The sequence below is a fragment of the Trichechus manatus genome, unplaced genomic scaffold (assembly GCF_000243295.1).
Source record: "Trichechus manatus latirostris isolate Lorelei unplaced genomic scaffold, TriManLat1.0 scaffold00023, whole genome shotgun sequence".
Taxonomy (NCBI): domain Eukaryota; kingdom Metazoa; phylum Chordata; class Mammalia; order Sirenia; family Trichechidae; genus Trichechus; species Trichechus manatus.
Window position 1 is genome coordinate 21,521,353 of NW_004443959.1, and position 26,809 is coordinate 21,548,161.

The window sequence follows — 26,809 nt, forward strand, 5'->3', positions numbered from 1 at the left end:
AAAAAAAGGCGGCGGCAGCAGCAAGCTCTCTTGGTTATTGTTATGGATTGAACTGTGTTCTCCAAAGACATGTGTCGTTAATCCTAACCTCTATGCCTGTGGTTATAATCTCATTTGGGAATGGGTTGTCTTTGTTATGTTAATGAGGGAGGATGAGTGTAGGGTGTGTCTTGAGTCAATCTCTTTTGAGATATAAAAGAGATCAAACAAGAGAGCAGAAGAGAGATGGGTAAGACAGATGCCAACACACATGGAGATAGCCAAAAAACCAGGAAGCAGAAGCTGAAGAAACACGGACCTTCCCCCAGAGCCAAGAGAGAGAGAATGCCTTCCCCTGGAGCTGGCGCCCTGAATTTGAACTTCTAGACTCCTAAACTGTGGGAGAATTTCTGTTGTTAAAGCCCTCCACTTCTGGTCTTTGTTACAGCAGCACTAGATGACTAAGACAGTTACACAGCACTGTTTAAACAAACTGTGGATTATTTTGAACATTTAGGAAAAAAAGACAGTCAGAAAAATCATCCTAGCCAATTTCTCTCTTCAGTGCTTACTAAATAGTGTCCTGCCTGCTGGTCTTGACTGTTCCATTCCATGACCACAGCCAGAAAATTACTATCTGGAAATCCGTGATGCTAGTCCGTGAGTCAGGAGCCAGGACACAGTCTGACACTGTGCCGCAGAATTCCCCACTGCACCCTGCAGCAATTTCGAAAGTAGGGCAGGAGAGAGAAAAGTGAGCGCTGAGGCAAAGCTCAGGCTTGACGTGTCAGCCTTCACTTGAAGAGAGATGGAACCTTCAGTGATGAAAGGGGAACGCGGGAGAGTTCGCAGGGCAAGCAGCCAGTGGAGAAAAGCTGGGAGAAGCGTGGTCTCTAGTTAAGAAAGGGGCGCTATTGCGGGTAAGATGGGATGGAGATACTAGAAAAGGAGGGGGTGGGGGGAATCAAGAAAGACGAGTGTGGGGGAGCTCCAGGCCAAGGGCAGGCCACCTCAGAGACCCCTCAGGAGAGAGGTGGCTGAGAGTGGTCAGGGCTGAAACTAGCAGGTGATCATGACCGATGGAGGGGGAGTACCACATACAGACACAGGATGTGAAACCCCTATTTCCATACTCTTAATAACCAGGTTAAGTGAGCAGCTTTCCAGCGACGCCAGCAGTGATGAGGTGACAGTCAAAGGGGACAGAGGCAGAAACCGCTTAGGATTAAATTTTTACCAGGAAGGAAAATGATACAATGTTCTCACCAAATGTTCCACTGTACATCTTTCCAAAAGTATCTGTACTCTAGAAATACGCTGATGATTAAGGCATGTCCAATGGTTTAGTTACCCAGTTTTTCACCAGTTCCGAGGAATCAATTCCGACTCATAGCGACCCTGGAGGGCAGAGGAGACCAGCCCCATAGGGTTTCCAAGGCTGTAACTCTTTACTGAAGCGGACTGCCACATCTTTCTCCGGAGGAGTGGCTGGTGGGTTTGAACCGCCAACCTTTCCGTTAGCAGCCAAGCACTTAAGGTCCGTTCCATCCGGTTTTTAAGGGAAATTCATACTACATTCCATAATAGGCCACTGTTACCTGAAGAAGAGATTTTTTTTTCCTAAGAGATGGTAATGATTTAAAGAGATAAAAATGATTATGTCAAAAATATTCTACGATCGCTAGTGTATTTACTGTTTATGAACTGGATGCGGGGGGTAAAAACTTAAGGATCTAACTCGTTAAATAATTGACAGTGAATTAAAAACAGAAAGCAGGGTACGTGCCCAGTCCCGTTCAGTAACACTGCTAAACTGTGCCCCCCAGGAGATGTACGTTACGAGCATCTCCTTCATATTAAAGGTGCATGTTGGGAGCACCCTCAGTCCTGAGCGGGCATTTATTCACAGAAAAACAGCTCACGGCGGCAGTTCAAACAGGCGAAAGATACATCGTAACTGAAGTTGAAATTGTTCATTTATTTATGAAAAAGTTTACATGTATTGTTTGCATTTTAAAATTTAAGAAAAATGCCAGCAGCTCTAAATGAATACTTAAAGCCATCGTAAGCATTCACCTTTAAGTAGACGCCGATGATCATGCAAACTAATAATGCAAGATGGTAAAAACAGTATTTTTATTTTTTTAAACCTCGGCATTAAGAATGAATCCCACCTTCTTTGAAGCCAATCACTTTTCTATTAAAAAATAATAACTTCATAAGGAGTACAGATAACTCTTTCTTCACACAGTAAATGACCTTGTGTGTACACAGAATTCAAACATAACCGCAAGATCAAAACTTCATTCTCTCATTAACCTGTGAACATAATGAAGAAATTCACTTTGGTAAGTTCTTCTTTCATGAAAAAAAAGTATTTAGCTTTCAAAGCACACCAATAAATATTTATATTAAAAATCACAATCATCCTAATTTAATCAGATACACAGAAGAAAAATTCATTTTTACATTAATAAATCTTTGTAGATAAGAAAAAAAAATTGATTTACAGTTCATATTCCAATCCCAATCTGGCTTTGTCTTCAAATTTTGAGAACCAATGTTATAAAGGATATTTTGCCAACTGTGCATCACAAATATATTACCCAGGTCAATTACAGGCACTTAACAGGACAATAGACAGCCCTAACAAACCGCAGCTGGTCAGTGGATCCAGAACTCCCCAAAAGTGGGAGACATAGCAGTCCCAACCTCCTCACGTCACTACCATTTTCAGAGTCTCAAATGTATTATTTACGTTCTTGTGCCTCGAGACAGTATTAGCGAAAGATAAACCCAAACCCACCCCCTGCTATAAAACATCTGCATAAATCCTGAAACAGTTCATGTTTGTACAATCACAGGAAGTACTTCCTTCAGGAGACTGTTGGTTATAGTCTGTATACCAAACTATTTACCTGAGGAAACAAGACTTTCAACTCCGCTATCACATTAGAAATTATAAGCTTTCCTCTGCATTATGAAACATAGACAACCTCACGTTCTCAAGGTGCTAATATAAACTGCAATTTGTATTTTAACACCCCTTAAAACATGTCCCCCTCCGAAGGCTAGGTCAAGTAAACTTCTTGTTCTACTAAAAATATATCTTTGTTTGTTTATTTAAATACTATGTTACAATACAATGTGTCTTGCCCCTGGGCGTGTTCAGATATTCCACAGGAATGGTAAATGGAACATCGAGTTACATGAGACAGCACAGAAGACAAACTGAACAATTCAAGAACATTTTTGGGTTGTTTTGTTTTTACATGAGGGGAATGCACAGTGTAACTGGAGGTTTTTTGTTTATTTTGTTTTTAAGCAAAAAAAAAAAATTAGACCTTTTCTTTAAAACCACTTTTACCTAAGAAGACAGATACGTGCACCACCCGCTGATAAGAGCCATGTTGTTACAGACTCACACGTTACTGGTTTACGGGATACACAGGCTCCCACTGTCAAGGACAATAAGCAAGTCTAGAGACAGCTTTAATAGGAAAGAGAGACAGACAGAAAGACAGACACAGAGAAAAAACTCCTGGGCGATGCTCTCAAATTAACGATCAGTTATTCTTACGTGGGGGAAAAAAAAAAAAATACGTCTTATGACCTAACATCAATCACAAGTATCTCATTTTGAAGAAACAAAAACTTGGGTATACTAGAAAAGAGGCACTTCCAGTTATTTTATATACAGTTTGCATTCTATAGTAAGCAAACTGTTTTCCCAACAAAACTAAGAGGATCAAGTTACTAAAATTTATCCATACTTTACTGCATTCTTTAATTAATCTGTAAACAAATAAGGAAAGTAAATATTTAGAAGAAAACAAAGATCAACATTTAAAAGTTCAGAAGTAAAAATACAATCTCCAAACATTACCTATCCAATGTGTACTAGAGGCTATTCCTCCTCCTAGATGACAGATGAATATACATTTTTTAAATATTGACATTTTATTTCAAATATAACCTTTGCTTTCCTAGTATTTAATCTGTCTACGCATTTTTAATTTAATAAGGAAAATGTTTAGTTTGCTAAATTAAATAACATTTAACATAACCTTTGGAAGATTCATTTTATCACCTGGACAGCAATTTCCCGACAACAGAAGGCAGCTGCTTAACGGCTACATTCTTGTGTTTCATGGACTGTTCATGTGCGTTGCATGCAAGAAAAAGGCGTGTAAATTCTAAAACAATTGAAGAACTACAACTAAGAATGGCATGAAAACAGTTTTGTGGCAAATGCAAATCGTGACTATTATCTTACAGGATGGCCTCAAATATTCACATCTCCAGTTTCAGCAAAACATGGATTATGTAAGAAATGGAAATTTCTACAATAAGGCAATCACATGTACAACCCCTGTAAATATTCATTAAGGAATCACAGTATGCTTGGGAATTTCAAAAGTCAACATATGAAAATAAAAATTCAAATGTGAAATACAGGCACGCAGTAGATTCTCTACTCTTTTCAGTGTGAGAAACAGACTAAACCACTTAATGATATACACTAATTAAAAAGAAAAAGGAAAACACCATGATACAGCAAACTCTAAGAATCTTAATAAAATGAAATACAAAGGTGCAAGAGTAGGCAAATTTTGGTTCGAAAATATATGGAAGCAGTGGACTTTTTCTTTCATCTAGTATCATTCCAGTTCTTCCCAGTTATCAGTAAGATTGCCTTTGCTTTGCCGTCTAATACTGACCAGCTTTCCGGCTGACTTGATGCTCCATCGGGAGCTGTTTCCTGAGCTGGCCAGGGTGGTATACTTAGTGGAGCCTTTAGTATCATCTTCCCAGCCTGGCCAAGACAACTGGTCGCTCATGGTGTCGCTTGAATCAGCGGCTGCATCTTCAAGAGCAATTTTTGGAGGCTCCCAACCTTCAATCTCATCAGGCTTTTTGGACTGTGAATTCTGTTTTAAAACCAAACTGTCCCAAAATCCAGATTTCTTCTCTGTCTTCAACTCTTCTTTTAATCGTAAATTCGGTCTACAGGAGATGAAAGTGTTAGGTGTTGGTGATCCAATAATTTTAAGAGCCTCAAATTGTGTTACTTTTATAAATTTAAGGTTCTTTTTTAAGATGTTTTAACTGTTTAGAAAGTTTACACAAATCTATATGTAGAATTTAAAATACTAAAATTAATTAGGAAATTTAGTGCCACATGTTAATAAAACTGGTAAATGCCATATTTTACGCAGAATACCATTTCTCAATATATAAGCAAAGTTCTCCGACAAGAAGACACCAACACAGAATTACAGAAAGGCCATTTTTTTCCAGGCAATATGAAAGGCATTGCCTAGGCTTGAGGAAACTAGATGTATGACAATCGAGGGTCCAGATCAAGAAAAAAGGACTCTGTTTTCCAAAATAGATTTTCAATAGGGTTACTCATACAGCTAGCTAATCTCAACATCTAATAAGTAATTTGTTAAAAATTAACACTCAGCACACTACTATAAAAAGGAAATGAAGGCATACTTCTAATGAAGAAAGATCATCGTGAACAACAAAAATGACTATAGAAATGTCATTATCTAGATCAGTGGATCTCAACCTTGACTGTACATGAGAATCATCTGGGAAACGATTTTTTAAAGACCAGTGTCCAGGCCCTCCCCCTAAAAATTCTAGTTTAACTGATCTGAGATAGGGCCAGGGAAGAGGTATTTTAAAAAGCCCCCAGAAGATTCTAACATGCAGCTGGACTTGAGACGCACTGACGCATGACAGACCATCCTGACAGCAGAGAGAACTGACTTGCACCATCTTCTAGAGAAAAAGGATATGGGTTCGGTCAGATGCACTTAGCCTGGTAAATGCAGAAAGGTACTGCCAAGGTATCCACTTGTCCTCCAATTTACTTTTAGGGTCACCAAGATTCTTCTTCTAAATTAAACAACTCTTCCTATCACTGGGTAACTATGCCGTGAATAATACCATGAGGTAGTCAATGAGCCTGTATTTTCAACTTTAAACATACTATTTAAAATTTCAAACTATTTATAATAAAGCAGCAGTATGCCTGTTTACATACATTTAATTTTCTAAAATCTTTTACAGTTTACCAATCTTTTCTATTTTTAACTAGAGAAAAGACAACTAATTTACCAAGTAACCGAAAGGCAGCTTTAAGTTAAACTTTATTTATACGTTAAAACAATCATTTTCCACCTTCCTGAGTGATTTCACATCTCTCATGAAACGATCATTTTCTTTCAACATTTATGACTTACCCTTTAGACTTGGGAGATTTACATCTTTCGAGTAGATGCTGTTCATCATCCCTATTAAACAGAGACGTCACTTCTTTCCAACCTCGAAAACTTGCTCCTTGCACCTAATATGATGTTAAGAAAAATATCCTGAAATCTGATGTCGTGAATAAAGAAGTAACAATTTTATACTCCAATAATTATGAAACTAAAATTTAGAAAAGAAATTGGCACAGATTTCCTCTTACCTTGCTATATTTGCAAACATTTAAATTTTTTCTCACTAGTTACTAGTGATCTTAGATGTTACAGTATTACAGTCCTAATGGCTTACCAACAATACTGAAAAAATACCCACGTGTAGTAGCAGACTAATCAATAAATGCATTTTACTTAAAACAGGTTGTCCCATAATATTATGATATTTAGCATAAGACTAGTTAAGTACGGATACAGGACAAGATACAGAGATTAAAGTCTCCCTGACTAAACTCTTGAACTTCAAGGGTAAACAGAAAAAAAAAAAAAAAAAAAAAGTCAACCACCTAAAAAGGAGAATATATCAGGCCAGCATTAAACTTTCAACATTCAGTGCTAGACTATAATTAGAAAGTATAACTCGAGGCTATTGTACCCATCCAAATATAAAGGTAATATGCAGACTTTTAATTATAGAAAAACTTACACACTTTTCTTGAGGAACAAAAAAATCATTTTATGATGAAACAGAGCAAATCTAAGAAGGACTCAAAATAACAAATAGAGGAATGACAAAAACCATGACGAAAACTAGACACGAGCGCTGAATCTGTTCGTGAACAGAACTATACTAAACAGTGGGACTTTACTGCTGAATATGCAAATCATCTTTCCAACAATAAATACAAATGCCTGATTAAAATGGTTTTCTAAAAGATGACTGTGTGACCTTCAAAGCCATACGAAATCACTGCCTAACAATCCCACCTAAAGCGCCATCGGACTCTTCAAGAGTCTGGGGGAACACTGGCCTTGATGTTTACAGCTTGTGAAGCTGAATGCTCACCTGTAGAAAACTGCCGGGATACAAATGAGTTTTTTGGCTAGCAGAGACTGAAGTCGTTTCTGTCTGTAGAGAAGATAATCCCAAAGTTTATGGCTTCACTGTCCCACAGGACATTAACCAGCTGGGTATTAGTTTAGCAATATTATTTCCGCCTTCCTTCTCACCGGTCTGTACGCCTCCCAGGCTGTGTAAGAATCATTTCCCATACCTTCCCCCTTTGAGTCAGATTTGTCATTAACGAGTTAATTAAAACTTGGACAGATACACGTTTGTTTTGTTTTGTTTTCTAACATTTTGAGAATTATATTTTGACACAACAAAGATCAGGAAAAGGGAGGCGGGGAGGGAGAAGGCTGAGAACTCCAAGGATCTTTCCTTTCATAGCAGGACATCAGATCAGGCTGTCTAAAATGAAAAGGTTTTCAGGTTTTTTTTAAAAGAACCGTTGTCTGGCTCCTTGGTGTTTGATATCTTTCTTAATCTCAGAAGTATCTTTTAAGAACTATATCTCTTATGCTGAACAAACACTTATATGAAGTATAACTATTCCTTGTTTTGTTTCAGTTTTTTCTCCTACTGAAGAAAAATAACTTTAAATAAAAATAGCATTTATAATATGATCCAAATTAGCATGTACATTATGATCCAATTATGACATTATTTTTGTTCATGCTATTACCTGCACAGAAAAACATATAGAAACTGTGTTCACTAAATGTCAGCCCTACTCATTTTTTGCTTTGTTCTTTGAATAATCATGTATTGTTTAAATAAAAATATGAGACATTACATTAGTTTTATATATTCATATGTATATTATATATTTTTCTATTTTATATATTCTATTAACAGCCTTAATATATCTCACGATTTTCAATTTAAACCCAACTGCCTTACTGCGATTTTTTTTTTAATTCCGTGTTCCTAGCATACAAAAGGAGCTCAACTGATTGCAGCAACAGTGTCTTCAAACCTAAGTGGATGGAATTTATTAGGGATAAACGGATGCTCCTACACTTGGATCCAGAAATACATATGTAAAGTTGCAATATTTGGGGGCAGGAGTAGGGGTGAAACACGGTTTAGCTGTAAGAGTGAATGGTAACCTCTGTAACTCTGGAGTGGAGAAACTCTGCAGTCCTGGTAAGCACTGATGGGAAATCAAAGGCTAACGGGCATCTCTTTTTATGTTATATCATATACAGAAATTAAACAACACAGATTACTGGTTTAGATGACATATTTTATTATATAAACTGTAAATGCATTTTATATAAAATTTTCATTATATATTGCTTTATTATATGTTTTTATATTTTATCATAGAAAAAACACTCTTTTATACATACCTGCACACATACATACACATCTCTTTGATGACAGAGTAGATCAAACTATTAACAGAATTTTCTGGGGGTGGGGGCTAGCATTACTATTATTACTTTTGTAATCAGAAAATGCACTGTAAATTAATGAAACAAAAGCAGGCTGCATTAACAGCAATACAGCTTTTCTCCTGCACCCTCACGTTTACCTCTACAGGACAGGGGTAATAATACGCACCTCACACACAGTCATCACCAACCCCGGACATCTAAGGGGTCAGAGTGGTTAGGGCGTGGGAAGGAGCTCACCGAGGGTCATCTCTGCTCATCCACTCCTCACACCCAGTTACTGTGGTACAGCAGGCTCTGGGCCCACTCTTTAAGGGCCTGACACCACAGAGAAGAAGGCAGGAAAAGGAGCGAGGTGTTAACTGCTTACTCCTCAGGCTCCAGGCAAAAGAAGCTCCTGTGTTGCCATCTGTCACAAGTAGCAGATCCAGCCCCAATTAACAAGTAAGTGTAAACCGGGGTCAGGAGCGTCACATCCATGCGCAGACCTCTCAGGAACCTGTATTAGTGTTCAGCTGGCAAGGGCTCAGACTTGGTTGTTCTGTGCCTTTCCATATATCCCAGGATACAGTCTTGCTACACTCTATGTTGGTTAAGCCACACCTGGGGTAACTGAAAGCACAATTTAAAATGAATGTTTATAAACTGGAAGTCACTGAGTAGAAAATAACTAAGAAGGTGACGGAATTTCAATGAATGTCACACAAGAAATAACCAGAGCTGAAAATTATTTAACAGACAGGAGACAGACTGCTATCTTTTCATACTGAAGGGCTGCCACAAAGACAAGAGAGAAACGTTTTATTAGGATTCTAAGAGGCTGAAACGGACAAATGGGGGAAAGAAGAGGAAGACAGATTTTAGGTTAATATTCAAGAGCTTCCTGACACTCAGCTGTCCAAAGATGGAGAGAGCTGGCACCATGGTTAGACATGTTCAACAAGCTGGACCACTGATGGTTGGCAACGTTTAAGTGAAGGGTCACCTGAAAGGTCTTCAGTGTCCCTTCCAAGGACTCCAAGGCTCAGTTTACAAATCCATTCCTGAGAGCATCCCTCTTTCCCACACACTGCTCGGTCCAAGTTCTTGCTCTCATTTCATATACATCAGCCAGTTTCACTAGACTGAAGGATTCCAGATGGAAGACACCTTTCTAAAGTATATAGTTATACCCTGCTTAATTCCAAAGATGATCTGAGGGAAAACAACAGTATTCTGAACCCATGTATCCTCTTAAGTACCAAATTTTACCACAGCACACAAAGTAAACATTTAATGTTTTCAAATAGAATTGAAGTACATTAGGTATCACACTGGACCAAATACTGTATTTCAATGCTGAAGACCATATTTTTATTTCCTGTTACCTCTCAGCTTCCTTATCTACTCAAACTGACTTCCTGGATGTTAAGAAAATTTTTACTCATAATTTTTCACTATCTTCCTCACACACAAACTGTATAAAAGTTCCCAGAGGGCTCTGAGAACATAGTTTCACAGCCTGTTCTTCAATAAAAGAGCCTTCCTCCCATTAAGCTAAGTGCTCTTTTCATTGAAAAAGTCAAAGTCGAGACTAATGGGGCACAGCAGTCCAGGGACAAGGACTAGAAGGCAGGAGGGGACAGGAAAGCTGGTAATAGGGAAGCCATGGTTGAGAAGGGACAGTGTTGACATGTCGTGGGGTTGTTAACCATTGTCATAAAACAGTATGTGTACCAACTGTTTAATAAGAAACTATTTGTTCTGTAAACCTTCATCTAAAGTACAATTAAAAATAAAAAGTCAAAGAGTTAACTGGGTTGTTCTGTGTGACATTAAATCTTTTAAGTTTAAGGAATTCTAAAGCTATTTCAATTTACAAACTTTTATTTCACTAGATTTAGGTGGTAAGGAATAGCAGACTCCACGACTTACATACAGCCTGGCAGCTTTTCTGAGGGTCATTTTCTCTTCCTTACTCTCAGGACTGACACCTGGCAAAGAACTGTCCCGAAAGAATCTGCTCTGGCAACGTTATCGGTGAACTAGGTGTTCTCACCATGCGCTGCAGGGAACGTGCACAGTTACTTACAGAAGGGCAAACTATGACAATGACGTTGGCTGAATGTAGTTACACAACCACTCCACTGTGGCTGTTTGAAGTATTTCTGGAGAGCAGTCAATTCTGAGACTGTAAGCCATGTAAATCCTCTAAACCCTATTGAGCATACTGAAATCCATTTACATCTCTTCTATTGAAGACAATGATGATTAGTTCAGACTCCTTGAACTTTCCATAAACAGAGATGTTGAAAGTCAAGGGCAACGTGGCTGTCTTGGAACAAAACACAGAGTCAGGAACATTCCGGTTAAGAATAAGCAGATGGCCTACATCCTTAGCCCCACCGGACCCCAATGAAATTGAAACTGGATATATATATTCATTCAATAAGTATTATCAAATGTACTAGACAAATTTATTCAAAGCTAAGAGAGCACGGCCAGAACCACTCCCCGGCCTACAGGCTAGAAACTTGGCACAAATCATTTAGTCTTAAACGTAAAGCCACAGACCTAAAAGGCAAATCTCTGACTTAACATAACACAAATAGTAAATAAAAGCACCACCAAAAGAAGCATTTTTAAATATTATTTTCCAAAAACCTAGACAAACCACATGTAGCTTTCTCTGAGCTAAGTACATGAGATCTAAACTCCACACACCAACACCTCTGGTGTTTTTATACCTGTTTATTGTTGAGTCGATTCCAACTCATAGAGACCCTACAGGACAGAGCAGAACTGCCCCATAGGGTTTCCAAGGCTGAAATCTTTTGGGAACAGACTGCCACATCTTTCTCCCGCGGAGCGGCTGCTGGGTTCGAACAGCCGCCCTTTTGGGTAGCAGCCGAGCGCCTAACCACTGTACCACCAGGGCTCCTAGTATTTTCATAGGAGCATATTATTAGCTTACATCATCTCTCTTCCCTCTACTTTCCCACCTTCGCCCTCTAATCCCCTTTTTCCTATTTGATTCGCAATTATAACTGAGATACAGACATGACTTATCTTCTGGGTAGGTGCCGAAAGGTACATGGGACAAATAGCTCTTTTGAGTTTCACCCATCACTTTTATGTCGAAAGGCTCCACATCCTCCGTCAGATCCTGCCCTCTTACAAACCTCAGACCCAAATCTCTAACTGCCCACTGGGCACTTCGCTTACATGCCCAGTCACCACCCTCAAACTCACCGTTCCCTGAGGACAGCCCCCTCTTCTCCTCTCACGGCGTGCCTGAACCTCCGCCATTTCTGTCAGTGACAGAGTTACCCCATTCCTAGTCACAGGCTTGGACTCTTGAAGTGACTCTGCCCCTTGGGGTCTGCATTCATGCTCAGCACAGCAATACACTCTCCCTGTTGCCTGAACTCCCACTGATCACAAGCCATGACTGATACACAACGGTATCTCTACAACACCTATCCCAGTGCTGCAATTCACACTGAGAGGGTGACCTGAGAGCTGGGGCTTCTCTCGCCACCAACAAGCAGATCTCCCAGTTCACTGCTGCAACACAGGGCCTCTTCAATGCCCCGAAGAAACCAGAGAAAGAACAAATGGAACTCTCTCTCTCTCTCTGCAACTGAGCAGTAAGAGGCCGGAGTAGCATAAATTTATATTAATAAATGCTGGCGCATACACAGACAAAAGCTGTAAGTTCTGAGAGGTAAAATACACACAATTTAAGGCAAGCAAGAATTACCTGGAGCTGAGGGGAGATGGCAATACCTCAGCAGTATTTATCGAGTACCTACTATATACAGGCCAGGTACCAGCTCCTAGAGCTTATAATAATCACAGCTGGCTTAACGATCTGGAACAACTAAATCAAAGCCAAAAACCTCATTAACTGGACATGTTTACATTTCTGTAGTCCACAAAATCTCAGCTTTACCTTCAATCTTCTAAGTTTGTATGTGAGGCCTCCTCGAAGAGGGAAATTGTGGAAATTTCACAAGCAGATGTGAATGTAGCTACCAGAGAAGCCTAGCAGGGCCCACAGCCTGAAAGCACCACTCTAACTCAACAAAGTCATCCTTCACAGAAACCATTCTAAAGGAGGTCCCAATGAACAGGTTTACTAGTAAGGACATGAACGTTTTCCTGGGCTGGATTACACAGTCTGTATTAAGGGGAAGCACTGTTCACGGTGTGGGATAAACAGCTTTCATCTTCAGAGGGCAGAGCACATGCAGAGCAGACTCTTTAAGGAAGGCACTGCAATGGCAAACCCAGATACCCCCCATACCTCCTGGAGAGCAGTGAGAATGAACAGGGGCAAAGCATTCTTTAAAACTAGGACTGGATTCAGGAAGACCATGACAGGCGGAAAAGCGAAGACAAATATGACGAGCTGCGATGCCAGGTGGGGCCAAGGCAGCTGGCTAAGGACGGTGAGTTTCAGCACAGAGCAACGAAGGATATCTTTTCCCTTTTAATGATACCTCAAGTGCAAACAAGTACTTCACACTCCATACAGAAAATCTATGAAAGACTAGGAAAGAAAATTAATATAATCCATAATGTATCAAAATTATATCTGTTGGAGACATTACACACAAGTTTAACATAAAACACGTTCGGCTCGGACAGAGGCGAGACGACCCTATGGCAGCTGGCGGTGAATAATGGGAGCGTTGGGGGTCTTCTCACCTACAGTCCAGGTCAGCCCCAGGAGTCTAAGATCCCCATCTCTGAGCACAAGACACGAGGGTATGAGAGCCTAGTGACTGAAACAAAAAACGTAACCTGCGAACTTCATCTCTTTAGATTAGGAAACAGGCTGCCATCTAACCAAGTTAAATTCTTTAACATGCCATCCTTCAAACGTAAGCTCACAATCTGTAATTTAAAAATTTTGAATAAAATGTCCCAAAGTTACTTAAAGACAAAGATAGAGCGCTGTCTGCATATTTTCCTACTCTTCCTTAAATATAAAATTCTAGCTTCAAGGGTTTTATTTATTCAAATGGAACCAATACAAATTTCTCATTTCACAGTTTTCCTACTTCGTATGTAATACTACATTATCGGAAGCCTCGCTGGTATTATTTATCTATGGTGAGAAAGCAATAACTACCCGCCACCCACACTAGTTCATAGAACTCTTGATCCAAACAGGTGATCAAACACAAATTTTTTCAGAGCAAGAAAAACTGCATTAAAGTGTAATGCTGAAACTTAAATGAGATGCGCCATTTGAGCAGTGTGATGTGATGAGAGAAATACACCAAAATACCTGTGAGAAACAGAGACTAATGACAGGGATGCTTAAACAGAGGGCAAATACAGTCCTTGTGGTCAATTCGGAGTATGTCACATAACACACTTTCCAGTCCAGTCAAGATCCATGTAATTTTAATATTTTAATAAAAGTAATTTAATGTGTACATTTATTACAGGTATATGGACTCAGAGGTTAGAAGAAAGAAAACTCCTTGATCGGCGAGGTATCCCAATGTTTTCTTAGGAAAATAGCATTATCTTGTCACAGTGATCCAGAGTTCAACTTCAGTGTCAGGGTATGTCTCCATCAGGTGTGAGATGTGCGATTCAGTGTGTGATCTGCTACAAATGATTTACTTTTTTATAAAGAGTCCTATATCCCTATCATCACTTGCACTCCAATATGCTTCCTTCTGTGGAAGAAAAGAGGGGAATCAAGATAGAGCCAGCTACACAAACTCTGAGGCCCATGTCCTTTCACATCACAGTCTGTCGCACTACAGAACTTTTATGTAGACGGGGCTTAAGGCTGGCACTCTGAATGCAGGGAAGGGCTAAGAGATGTGTCTTGAAGCCTTTTTCCATGAAAAGCACTAAGGCTGTACAGTTTTAGCGAATAACCTGGTGAGAGACGACTATGTTGTTCTTATCACTGTGTGCCGCAGAGTCGATTCTAACTCACAGAGAGCCTGTAGGACAGAGTAGAACTGCCCCACAGGGTTTTCTGGACTGTAACCTTTATTGGAGTAGATCATCAGGTCTTTTCTCCCACAGAGAGGCTGGTGGGTTCGAACTGCCAACCTTTTGCTTAGCAGCCAAGCGCTTAACCACTGCGCCACCAGGGCTCCTGAGAGGCCTATGGGAGGAGCTAAACCAGAGCCTCTCCATAAATCAAAGCCTCCCCCTGGTATCGCATTGGCTACTATCATCTTACTGATGACTGTGGAAATCACAATTAGTATAGGACTTTACTTCCAAGCAAAAGAAACGAGAGTGGTCACCACACTGGAGTGTCTTCCATGCGAAGCTTTCAGTCTTGTGAGTCCCAAATGAAACAATGCCGAGAGCTACGACGAGGCAAAGTTCTAAAGTAAGATACAATAAAAGGCATGGAAGGATGGCTTGATTTTCTTTCTAACTCTTGCAGATTTTAAAATTTATAACAATCTTTTGTTTAAATAATCTGAAGTTACTGAGAAACCTGTAATTCTGGACAAAATTAATTTCATAACCCAGTTCAGGCATCTAGGTCAAACTATAAAATCAAATCCTAGGCCCTTTTACCAAAGACTAGAACTATTATGCTACAGAGAAAATTCTGATGGGACGTTCACAAAATCATAGTGTTTGAGTTGAAAAGGACCTTAGAAGAAACGGAGTCTGACACCCTGGTCTTACAGATGAGAAACACTGAGGCTCAAACGAGAAAGGGAGAGCCACGGCTGGGCCTTCTCGGTACAAAGGATGAACGGGGCAGCGCTAAGCAGAGAGGGGCCATCCCTGTTTTGGAAAAGCTATTACTGGAGCCCTGCCTATTATCACTGCCTCACTCAAAAAGACGATTTAGATGACACAGATACACTTCAGGCACACAAACAAATTCATTATTTGCCATCACAAACATTTTTAAAAGAAAATACGAAGAGTAGCTCTACATTCTTATTGAATAAATATGGGTAACAAAAGGCCCCAGTACTCTTGATGCTATCAGGGTTGGTAGAGTAAGGCAGAGGGCTTGATAGTGTTTCTGAGCTTTTCCCTCCATCTAAAACATGGGGAAAACATTAGTTATTTTACTACAGAATATAAAGCCAGACCGAAATGCCAGGAGCAGAGGAGGTCCTTCATTGTTTTCAAAACTAAATTCAGAACTGAGGTAGAGTGGGCACTTGCAGCAAGCCTCCGCCTGGCTGGGTGGAGTTTTGTATCTGTTTAGGCCAACAGGTCTAATTTGTCAGGTTGGCACTTAGCAATAATCTCTACAAACACTGCTTAGATTAAGCTGAGAAACAGCTAATGCTTCACATCACTTGCTCTTACAATAACCTTCTCTCCAACTATCTCCTGTGGAAGTGCTCCTCATTTGGGAATTTACAAGTCAAAGTGACTTAGGACCCGTATAGCAAAAGAGTCACAATAATGGACACGGACGCTTATTCCAAAGCACACAATACTGGAATCGCATTTGTCGATGTTAACAAACATATTTACTAGTTCCAAAAACCATGAAAACGTGATCAATCAACAATTAAACTTTGGTTATTTGGTCATTTATTCAACAATGTTTATATCTTTTCTTTTAAATAACCTCATCATTTTACAGTCAACTCTAAATTATTTGTGCTGATGGGAGGAAAGAGAGAAGTCCATGATTCAAAACAAGTGTCTCTGTGTTCAGCAAAGTCCATGTACAAAAAAAAAAGCACTTTGTAAGAGCAAAGGTGGCGAAGTCCTGGTAGAGCAGAGGTTAACCACTCAGCTGCTAACCGAAAAGTCGGTGGTTCGAACCCATCAGCCGCTCAGCAGGAGAAAGCTGCGGCAGTCTGCGTCCATAAAGATGACAGCCTTGGAAACCCTACGGGGCAGTTCTACTCTGTCCTATAAGGTTGCTGAGTCGGAAATGATGTGATGACAATGGGTTTGGGTTTAACAGCAAAGGTTGGGAACGAAATGTCCGTCAATAGAGAACTGTGTTAAACAGCATCTGGAAGAGCTCTACAGTGTAAGAATGTGAGAAGGAGAAAGATCCATATGTGCTAATAATGAAATTATCAAAAAGATGAACTCTTCAGTAGAAAAAGAAAGGTGCCAAAGAGTATATATAATATGCTACCATCTGAATTTAAAATGGGTACATAGATATATACCTTTATATAGTATACAGAATCTCTGGAGGGAAAAACAAGAAAATGTTAGCTGGAGAGAAGAACGTGGTAGCTGGGAGACAGAAATAAAGAGAGATTTTCATTGCATACCCTTTTGTAGATTTTAAATTTTATACCGTGTGCATGTATTAAATGTATTTATACATCTCGAGCTGTCATCTGAAAGCATGGTGTTAATCACCGCCTTTCTCAATCCACATTCCTCACCTGAGCCATGTAAGACAGAAAATGATGTGAGTGACTATTTTCTCAATTGTCTCAGGAAGATACAAAACTAGTACCATCCTAGATACAGAGAAAAGAAGTTAATCTATGTCATATAATGGATGTCTTAGGGTATTGGAGCTTACTTTTCTCAGAAACCCCAGCTGAGAAGGATCTAATGCCTAAACGTCAAAATAAACAGTATGCAGAATGAATTACACCAAGTGAAAAGAGGCAGGCAGGCTTTCGATCCTAAATAACCCGAATCCCATCCTAGTCAAGTGACCTCGGATCTTCACTCCACAGTAGGGACTGATGTGAGGTTCTCTTTTTCCAGAAAACCAACTTTTCGTAATTGAGAAGTGATTAATGCTTGGAAGGGGCAGGAGAGAAGAGGTACGGGGAGCAGGGCCAGGAGACAGGACCCTCAGATGGCATGGGAAAGCAAAGCCAGAGAGCCCCCTGCATGCAGCCAGAGCACAGAAATGAACTCCGTCCTTAGTCAGCTGGGAAAACTCGGCCCTCCCGCAAAGAGAAAACAAGGGGAAGGGTGTGTTTCGTGTAAGACTGGAGGTTAGAGGAAGGGAGAGGAGACCTGAAGAAATTAAAACTCAGATGATAAAAATAAAAAGGAGATGTAGATAGCTGCCATTGAGTGATTCCGACTCATGGCCACCCCATGTGTGCAAGGTAGAACACCACTTTACACCACTGTGCCCGTACAGCTCTGGTCTCGTCGGCTTATCCCTGGGAGCTCCTGCCTGACTTACAGACCAAAAACAAAACATCAAACCCACTGTCGTCGGGTCAGTTCTGACTCATAGAGACCCTATAGGATGGAGCAGAACTGCCCCACAGGGTTTCCAAGGAGCGGCTGGTGGATTCGAACTGCCGACCTTTTGATTAGCAGCCGAGCTCTTTACAACTGTGCCACTAGCGCTCAAGACCAGATGCCCCCCATTCATGAACTGCAAATAAAGTTTATGAGTTCCTATATAAATGTAATCCTGTGGAAATTTTATTTCTAACATAAGCTACAACTCCCTTGGAAAGCTGATCTACTTCTCTCCTACTACAGCAAAGTACTGGAGAACTCTTACTCTATACGACATGTTACTGGTTTCTTAGGCCTGCAGTAACAAAGGACACAAACTGGGTGGCTTCAAACAACAGATTTCTTCTCTCACAGTTTTGAAGGCTGGAAGTCTGAGAACAAGCTGTTGGTAGGGCCTCCCTCCTTTCGGGGGAGGAGCCTTCTCATGTCTACCAACTTCTGGCGGCCCCAGGCGTTCCTTGGCTCGTAGCCGCAAGACTCCAATTTCCACCTCCATCTTCACATGGCCGTTTTCCCTGCGTCAGCCTCTGTGTACAAACGTCCCTCTTCTTGTAAGTCATATGTCGCCCTACTGGCGCAGTGGTTAACAGCCTGGCTGCTAACCAAAAGGTCAGCAGTTCGAATTCATCAGCCCCTCCTCAGAAGCCCTATGGGGCGGTTCTACTGTGTCCTATGGGGTCGCTATGAGTCAGAATCGACTCGGGTTTGGTTTCTGGTTTTATAAGTCATATTGGATTCAGGGCCCACCCTAGCTCAGTACAACCTCCTCTTAACTTGATTACATCTGGAAAGACCCTATTTTCAAATAAGTACTTCTAGAACATTCACAGGTTTCAAGTGGTCATAAGTTTTGGAAGGACACTATTCAGTCCAGTACAGGTGGCAAAATAAGCATTATACTTACAAACATGGAGTTCAATACTTACAAACATGGAGTTCAATACCTTGGGAACAGCTTAAAAGTCAGAAGAGGCAACCTCTGGAGAGAAGAACTCGTGGGCGGAAAGGGGAGAGTGGGGAACTGCTTTCTAAATCTTAAAGTTATGGTTCTTTTTGAGTTTGGGGGGGAAAAAAAAGCAGCAAAAGAATAAGGAAAATCTGTTAATATGTAACTGATGAAAATCTTATGTCCTCAATATAAAGAGTTTTATAAAACAATTAAAAAAAATAACAACAGCCAAGGAGAAAAATGGGCAAAAAAAAAAAAAGTATCTTCTGAACACAGGAAACTTATATTCTCAGTTATAAGAGGAACTATGGCTTAAACGAAATCTTAGGTAAGGGTCTTATAAACTAAGCACTACCATAGTAGGTAAGTCAAAGGTATTCAGTTTCCTCTGCTCCATCTTAGGTTACCTTTCAATTTTAATACATCAGACAGTTTTTATAAAGACAAAGGACTCAAATCAAGGAGCAGCTCACAAGACCTCTTGTTCTGTTGCTTTTGTTCTAGTGCTACAAAGAGAAGCTGATGGGATTTCTGGCCTTAAAGGCACAAAGGGATCTTTGTTGACTACCTATCTACTGTCAGTTAAGTAGCCTCCTAGTAGCAAAATATTTCCCCTAGGTTCTGATTCCAGCTCTGTTTGCATAATCCCCTCCCCTGTCTGGAGCCCTGGAGATGCAGTGGTTAACAGCTCCACTGCTAACCAAAACGTTGGCAGTTAAACCCACCAGGCACTCCTTGGAAACCTTATGGGGCAGTTCTACTCTGTCCTATAAAGTCACTTTGAGTCGGAATCGACTCAACGGCAACGGACTCACCTGTAAGAAGCTGGGCTACGTGACCTCTCCTGCTGTTGTGAAGTGCCATTTAGTCAGTTCCAACTCACAGTGACCCAATGTGACACAGTTGAAGGCCCCATAGGGCTTTCTTGACTGTAATCTTTCGGGGAGCAGATCGTCAAGTCTTTTCTCCCACAGAGCTGCTGGGTGGGTTCAAAGGAGCTGTGGAGTAGGTTTGAACTACCAACCTTCTGGTTAGCAGCCAAGTGCTTAACCTTTGCACAACAAGGGCTCCTTATACGTGACCTCTTTAAATTGTTTTTCCTCTAGTACTTTTGTAAAAAATATCTTTAAAAAAAAAACAGAGGAGGGCAGAGTTCCTAACAAATTTATTTATCAAATGAAGTGAGAATTAAGATCTCTTTCTGTAAGCATGAGGGATCTGATCTAGCTTACATAATGTTCAAAGAAGTAGACTTGAGGCTTTGTCATATACCTTGACATGCTGATTTCTCTACAAACTTCTTATAGCAGAATTTCAATAATCCATACATAGATCGCAGATTTCGTCTTAACTCACCTCACAATTTGTAGTTAAAAGCTCAGCTGCTAACCAAAAGGTCGGCAGTTCAAATCCGCCAGCCACTCCTTGGAAACCCTATGGGCATTTCTACTCTGTCCTACAGGGTTGCTATGAGTCGGAATGGACCGGACGGCACCTAACGACAACAACAGTTAAAGGAGTAAAAAAGTTATCACTTTAGTCACACGTGACATGTCAATTCCTGTATAAGTGCTGCCAGTGACAACTTACGTTAACTTATTTTATTTCTGAATAGTCAACATAAAGATCTGGGTACCATCTAAATTTCAATACATCAAAAACTGGCACTCAGGGAGGCTTGCAGGCACAACTCTCCATTCTAGAAACTCCGAGCAGGAAAGGTCTCTCATCCACCTCTATCCATCCCCCGTCTTGTAACTAGAGGCCTTTTTTCACTATATCTGCCTGGTGGTCCTCCAGCCTGTCTGCAAACTCATAACCCAGAGCCAGCTCACTTTCAGAGGCAACTCATCATTAGTCAGCACGCTGCACTCAGTGTAATGTTCACACTCACTTGGAAGTGGCAAAAGCAGGATCAAGGTAATTACTCTGTAGACAAAGAGACGAAAGGAAGGCTTTTATTTTTCATTCCATTTCTTTCAGTACTCTTTGAATTTTCTAACTCTGTGTAATTATTACTTACATAAAGGTACAAAGATACCTTTGTCAACAAGGATTATAGGAGCCATTTTTGTTTTGTTTCTTGTATTTTTCTGTAGTGAAGAAAAGGTAATATATGTTAATTTTTTTATTGACACTCAAAGACAGTGACAAAACCCAGGGCCGTTGAGTCAATGACAAGACAATCATAGTCAATGACAAGACAAGTGTACTCGGGGGTTCTTTGCTTATGCCATTTCAGAATGCAGATTTAATCAATGCACTCAGAGCTTTTAAACTGAATTATTAGTCACTGCCTATTCTGGAAACCTCCCACCTTACTGTAAACAGTTAATTATGTAACAACCGTGGCAAGGACTCTTTTGGAGTGGAACCTGTAGAGTGGAGACAAACCAACTTTTACTTTCCACAGCAGTCAATTTTTTAAAGTACTTCGCTGAAACAAAAATTAACCTTTTTAAATGATGATTTAATATTTAATTTCAGTAACCAATATACATTACAATTGTCACATAATCTTGTATGCCTAATGAAAACAAACAAATGTTAACACATTTGGTGTACTCAGGTAATCTAGAATTGAAAATCATTAACACTGCCTACTTAACATAAAGGATCTCTGGTGGTGTAGTGGTTACGCACTCAGCTGCTAATCGAAAGGCTGGCGGTTCGAATGATGTGGCAGTCTGCTTCCGTAAAGACTGACAGCCTCGGAAACCCTACAGGGCAGTTCTACCCTGTCCTTCAGGGTAGGTATGAGTCGGAATCAACCTGACGGCAACGGGTTTGGGTGTGCTTAGCAAGCGGATCTGCCGAGCTAAACCACCCTGGCTTCTTTAGTACAAATATTCTTTTGTTCAGCAAGTTTCCACAGTACTGAAAAGGGTTAATTCAATAAGTGCATTAACTTCTGTACAAATCCTTGCATACCTCTGTCATAAAGCACTAAATCAGGTTTAATAGCAGGTTCATTATGCTACCACAGGAGGGGCCTCTTAAAAGGATGGAGATTGTTTTCCACAGTATTTAAGGTACTTAAAATCTCTCTTCTGTTTCTAAGAAACTAGAAAAAGCAATCCCAATGAAGAAAGACGATTCATTCCTTTGGCCAATCAAAATCACTTATTTTGCTAGAAATATTTCAGAAAGGTGAACTTAACCTGTTGCCAGAAGTCAATGTAAAATTCCACCTACTCCAATGCACTTCCTATAAAGTTCTCTGAATATCTTCTTCAATCACAGCAGTGGGAAGGTAAGAGCTAACAAAAACCAATATACTTCACTGAGGCTTGAGCTGAGGGAGAGAAAAAAAAAATTACAGTATTCTCAAAGCCCAGACTTGCACACAGCGGTGCAGAAATCATAAAACAAAGTGTAAACACCCGTCCAATGAATCATTCTCAAACTAACTGGCCATCACCCACTGAGCACCTGGGGCCTGGAGCAGGATATTAACTATGGCTGGAGGCTGCGGTCACATGAAACCTAAAACCTTGCACAAAGCCTGTACACATTCATCAACATGCTGACGTCAAGTCATGGCGGCTACTGGGCCTTTCAGGTCCTCTGAGCAACAGGGGGGCAGGCTCTCAGAGAAGACCTTCTGGAGAAGGGCAGGAAAGGTGTTTTCCACTGTTGCCACCTCCAGCCTGCCCTGCCTCCTCCTCACCCGCACACAGCCCCTGCTCCTCCTCCCTTTCATCCTGTCTTCCTTCCCGACACAAACATCAGGGTCATGGGCCGATTTCCAGTGTCGTGACGATGCAGAAGGCGTCGGTTCCGACGGTCACCATTTGTTTTCAAGAATCTCATGCTCCAGGTTCCCTTCCTTGTGCCGTGGAAAGAAAATGGAAGAGCATCTACAACTCAACGACTAAGAAGAAAATGAAACGGAGTGTGAAAACTGGGGCCGAGGCACAAAGAAACAAAGGCAGGGCATTTTGAGATGACAAAAGTAAAACGAAAGAAAGATTCTTTCATATTCTCATTCCTGTAACTTTAATTATGCAAAGTACTACAGCGACAAAAAGATGAATAAAAAGAGGAGGAGGAACCAATGATTATTTACAAAAAGCTGTGTGCTCTTTCCTAAGCCACACAACCAGACTACATGGCCCGACTTCCTGGAACTGTGCACGGCCACGTGACTACGTTCCAGCCGACGGGCTGCACGTGCAGGGATGTGCCACTTCCAGGGCACAACTTTCCCGCTTCCTCTAGATGGATGCAGCGGATGGCAGGATGATGGAAGGAGCCTGTTCCCTGAATAAACTATGTAGAAGGAAAGACACTCACAGTCCCAGAACACCTGCCAGGACTAGGACATAAGCAAGATATAAATTTGTATTGTTTTTGATCATTATATCTTTGGGGACCTATTTGTTACAGCACCTAACATTGCCTTAACAAATGAGACATAAACAGGAAAAGCTAGCAACATACAGTAGCATACAGTAAAGTGTAAAATAACCGGTTCAGGCAAAAAGATTGAAGTCTTAACAGACTGTCAGTCCTAAAAGAGAAGCTGTGAATTAGGCAGGATGGAGTAGAGGTACCAGAATGAAGCGCAATGGAGAAATACAAAGGACCATGGAGCAGACAAACCTGGGAGGCAATGTGGTCCTGTCACGCTCTTGTGCTCTGACCCTGAGCATTTTATTTCCATTATTCCATCTCCTCTCTGTAAACCAGGGGCTAGAACAGGGACTATGTTAAGGAAAGAACATGCATGAAACACTTAGGACAATATGCTGCCTGCAAAGCACACAGTAAGTGCTCAATAAATTTCAGCTATTATAAATACCATTATTATAAACAAAGTATTATAGAAATAGGCCTGACTGATGTAAAGCAAAAGATACAACTGGGAGGAAAAACGTCCAGATTTGTAGGTCTTAAAATAATAAACTGAAGCTGGGGGAAGGATGATGGGGTCAAAGGAAGTAGGAAGGGAGCACAGCAATGCTTAGTAAGACCGACGAGGAAAGAACAGAGGCAAAGCAACCCATTTTAGAAAGCTCCCATAGTATCTAACAAAGGCTTGGTGAAATGAGAGAGCTGGTAGGTGATGACGTTAAAAATGGAAACGAAAGGCATTGTATACTGTTATTAACAGCTGAGTTTTAAGACTGAAATTCCTTAAAACCTTCAGTAGCTTCTTACTGCCTTTAGGATAAAACACAGAATCAGCTACGAGGCCTTGCATAACCTGAGCCGAGGCTGACTTCTCCAGGCTCAACCTGCACCACGTCCTGTTCACACACAGGTCTTCCTACAGACCAGGAAGTGCACCAGGCCTCCTGACCTCACACGCATCACAAACACTATTCCCTATCCCCACTCCTTCCTTGGCTACAAAACCCGAGGCCGTCAAGTCGATTCTGACTCATAGCGACCCTACAGGACAGAGTACAACTGCCCCCATGGAGTTTCCAAGGAGAGCCTGGTGGATTTGAACTGCCAACCTTCTGGTTAGCAGCCATAGCTCTTAACTACTAAGCCACCAGGGTTTCTATGTAACACGCAGTAAATTACAAAGCATAACACTATAACCAACAACCATGACCCCACTACCCAACCCAATAACTAGAAGGTTAGAACAACCTGGATCGACGTACCCTTCTTCCCCTATATTTCCTTGACTTTTTATAGATTTTTCACACCCACCTGCCTAAGCTAGATACTGTCTAGTTTTGCTTGGTTTTTAGCTTTATAAAAATGCTATGTGACTTGCTGTTCTCACTCAACACGATGCATGCAAGATTCACCCACGCTGCCTGTAGCTGTGGTCCACACGCCTTTACCTCTGTAGCACTGCTCTGTGTAAACACACCCGTTTATCCTTCTCCTATAAATCAACATTTGAGCTGTTTCCACTTTCTTCCTCTATATTCTCATACGTGTCTCCAATGCACATTTGCAAGGACTGTACCAGAGTGTAAATGGCTCCAGCGACTACTGATCTTTCTGTGCTACTGAAGGTCAAGTTTGTTCCCACTTCTAGAAGCAATAAAGCTTTCACAGCATAAGAAGGGGAACCTGTGAACCCAGCAGGAGCATTCAGAGCTATGGAAGAAAGAATGCAGAAGGCGAAGGAACAGAAATTTAGCCACTTAAAGCCAGATGGTAAAAGCGAAACACACACTACTCTCCTCCTCCACTTGGTTTTCTTGTCCATTGTGCAGATGGGTTTAAGGATGGAAGTAACGGGACAGTCCACAGTCCTGTCAAAACTGTGAGATTTTCCTAAGATTCTCTACTTCCAAGGCTGGATGACAAGCCAGTTGTTAATAACAGAAGTTTAAGTATTTGCCATTGTACCATTAAAACTGGATAGTAATGAGAACCTAGTTGTACTCAATGTCAAAACTAGAATTCCAAATTATATAAAGATGCCAAAATAAACTCATCTAAAACTAAGACCAAAAGCAGCTTGTGTTTACAAATCACAACAGTATTCCAAGTTACTATTGCAAACTTGAAGTTCAAAGTTAGATGCATATATGTAAGAGGCAGAAATAAAAAAAGAATCAACAGACAAAAAAAATACTCATGTCTTAAGTCAATCCATCATTTCCTTTATCAAAGAAATATAAACATTAAACGGCACCAATCCTAAACAAGCAAGAAAAGAAAAGAAAGCTGGTTTAAGAACTGATGATAAATGAAGGAATACCAGCCTCAGATTAGAGATGTGTCAGCAGCCACCATATTGCTACAAAGGGTGGCTGCTCCTGGCACTTACTCATCTGACAACCTGGGATTCCCAAAACCATCCCTGACCCCTGCCTTTTCCCTCTATATCTTCTCTGCACACATGCTGGGACAAGTACTATTAAAAAAAAACGAAACACCAAAGTTTTTATATCTTACGCTCCCAGCCCTCATGTCGTGGACCCTCTCCATTTACCTCTGTTCTTGAAAAAATTTACTTCAGTATTAAGTACTTCCTATTAGGAGCCCCTGGGTGATGCATACAGGTAAGCATTCAACTACCAGTCAAAAACAAAGGTTGGCGGTTCGAACTCATCCAGAGACACCTTGGAAGACAGGCCTAGTGATTTGCTCACAAAAGGCCACAGCCTTGAAAACCCTACGGAGCAGTTCTATTCTGCACACATGGGGTCGCCATGAGTCAGAACTGACTCAATGGCAGCTAACAAGAACTACATTCCCACCACCTCCACCAGCCTTGTGCAAACACTGCAAGAAAAATACCTGGAATATTTGGTCACGTCTCAAAAGGAAAGTCTCTCTTGCTTTTTTTTTTTTTTTAAGCTAATGTATCATTTATTCTCTAAGTTGTTGTTGTTGTTGTTAGATACCGACAATGGTAACCCCACCCACAACAGAATGAAATCACTATCCAATCTGTTGTGGGTTGGAGCACTGTGATCCATAGGGGTTTTCATTGGTTGTTTCATGGAATTAGATCACCGTGTCTTTGTTCCTAGTCTGTCTTAGTCTGGAAGCGCCACTTAGAACACTCATAGCAATACACAAGCCTCAAGTGACAGAGGTGCACTGGCCAGGAATCAAACCTGTATCTCCTTCATGGAAGGCGAGAATTCTACCAATGAACCACCACTGTCCTTCATGATGTTCCCCCTGAACTACTGAATCATGCAGCAGTCATGAGATTTAACGGGAAAGCAACAGAATTCCTTTCCTTCATATGGTAATAGATAATCCTGCTTTCTTTTTTTCAGGATTCTTTTCTTCATTTTAATTTTTTATTTTATTGTGACCCAATTTGACCACTGGGTCAAAGAAGTCCTCAAGAAGGAAACTAGAAAATACTTTGAGATAAATAAAAATGAAGACGTAACACACCAAAACTTACAAAATGCAGCTAAAGGAGTACTAAGAGGGAAATTTATAGCTGTAAGTACCTGTATTAAAAAAGAATCATCCACCTTAAGATGCTGGAAAAAGAAGAGCAAACTAAACCTAAAGCAAGCAGAAGGAAGGAAACAATAAAGATTAGAGTGGAAATCAATGAAATAAAGAGAAAAAC

At 40.7% G+C, this 26,809-nt stretch overlaps 1 protein-coding gene across 2 annotated transcripts; it reads right to left on the reverse strand.

Annotated features, from left to right (window-relative positions):
• Positions 1-1,937: 1,937 nt before the first annotated feature.
• Positions 1,938-23,581, reverse strand: TDRP (testis development related protein). Of its 2 annotated transcripts, XM_023728312.1 has the most exons (8): positions 23,398-23,581; positions 21,954-22,087; positions 20,816-20,885; positions 20,687-20,721; positions 18,770-18,892; positions 6,237-6,340; positions 4,701-4,986; positions 1,938-2,298 (listed from the first exon to the last, which is right to left on the reverse strand). In XM_023728312.1, exons 5-8 carry the CDS (start codon positions 18,773-18,775, stop codon positions 2,275-2,277), a joined length of 420 nt encoding a protein of 139 aa, XP_023584080.1. In that variant the 5' UTR covers positions 18,776-18,892; positions 20,687-20,721; positions 20,816-20,885; positions 21,954-22,087; positions 23,398-23,581; the 3' UTR covers positions 1,938-2,274. The 2 variants fall into 2 exon arrangements, 1 of the variants encoding a protein (XP_023584080.1); XR_002823553.1 differs by lacking the exons at positions 1,938-2,298; positions 4,701-4,986; positions 6,237-6,340; positions 23,398-23,581 and adding an exon at positions 14,892-15,004 and having other exon boundaries at positions 21,954-22,082.
• Between the last annotated feature and the right edge of the window lie 3,228 nt (positions 23,582-26,809).

What these genes read in the sequence shown, in the direction of transcription:
- TDRP (XM_023728312.1), bottom strand. An exon ending in AAATCTCCCAAGTCTAAAGG is followed by an intron (nt 4,987 to 6,236) that starts GTAAGTCATAAA and finishes CATCTCCTGTAG; the next exon opens with ACCGAATTTACGATTAAAAG. An exon ending in TCAAGTCAGCCGGAAAGCTG is followed by an intron (nt 2,299 to 4,700) that starts GTCAGTATTAGA and finishes TTATGTTCACAG; the next exon opens with GTTAATGAGAGAATGAAGTT.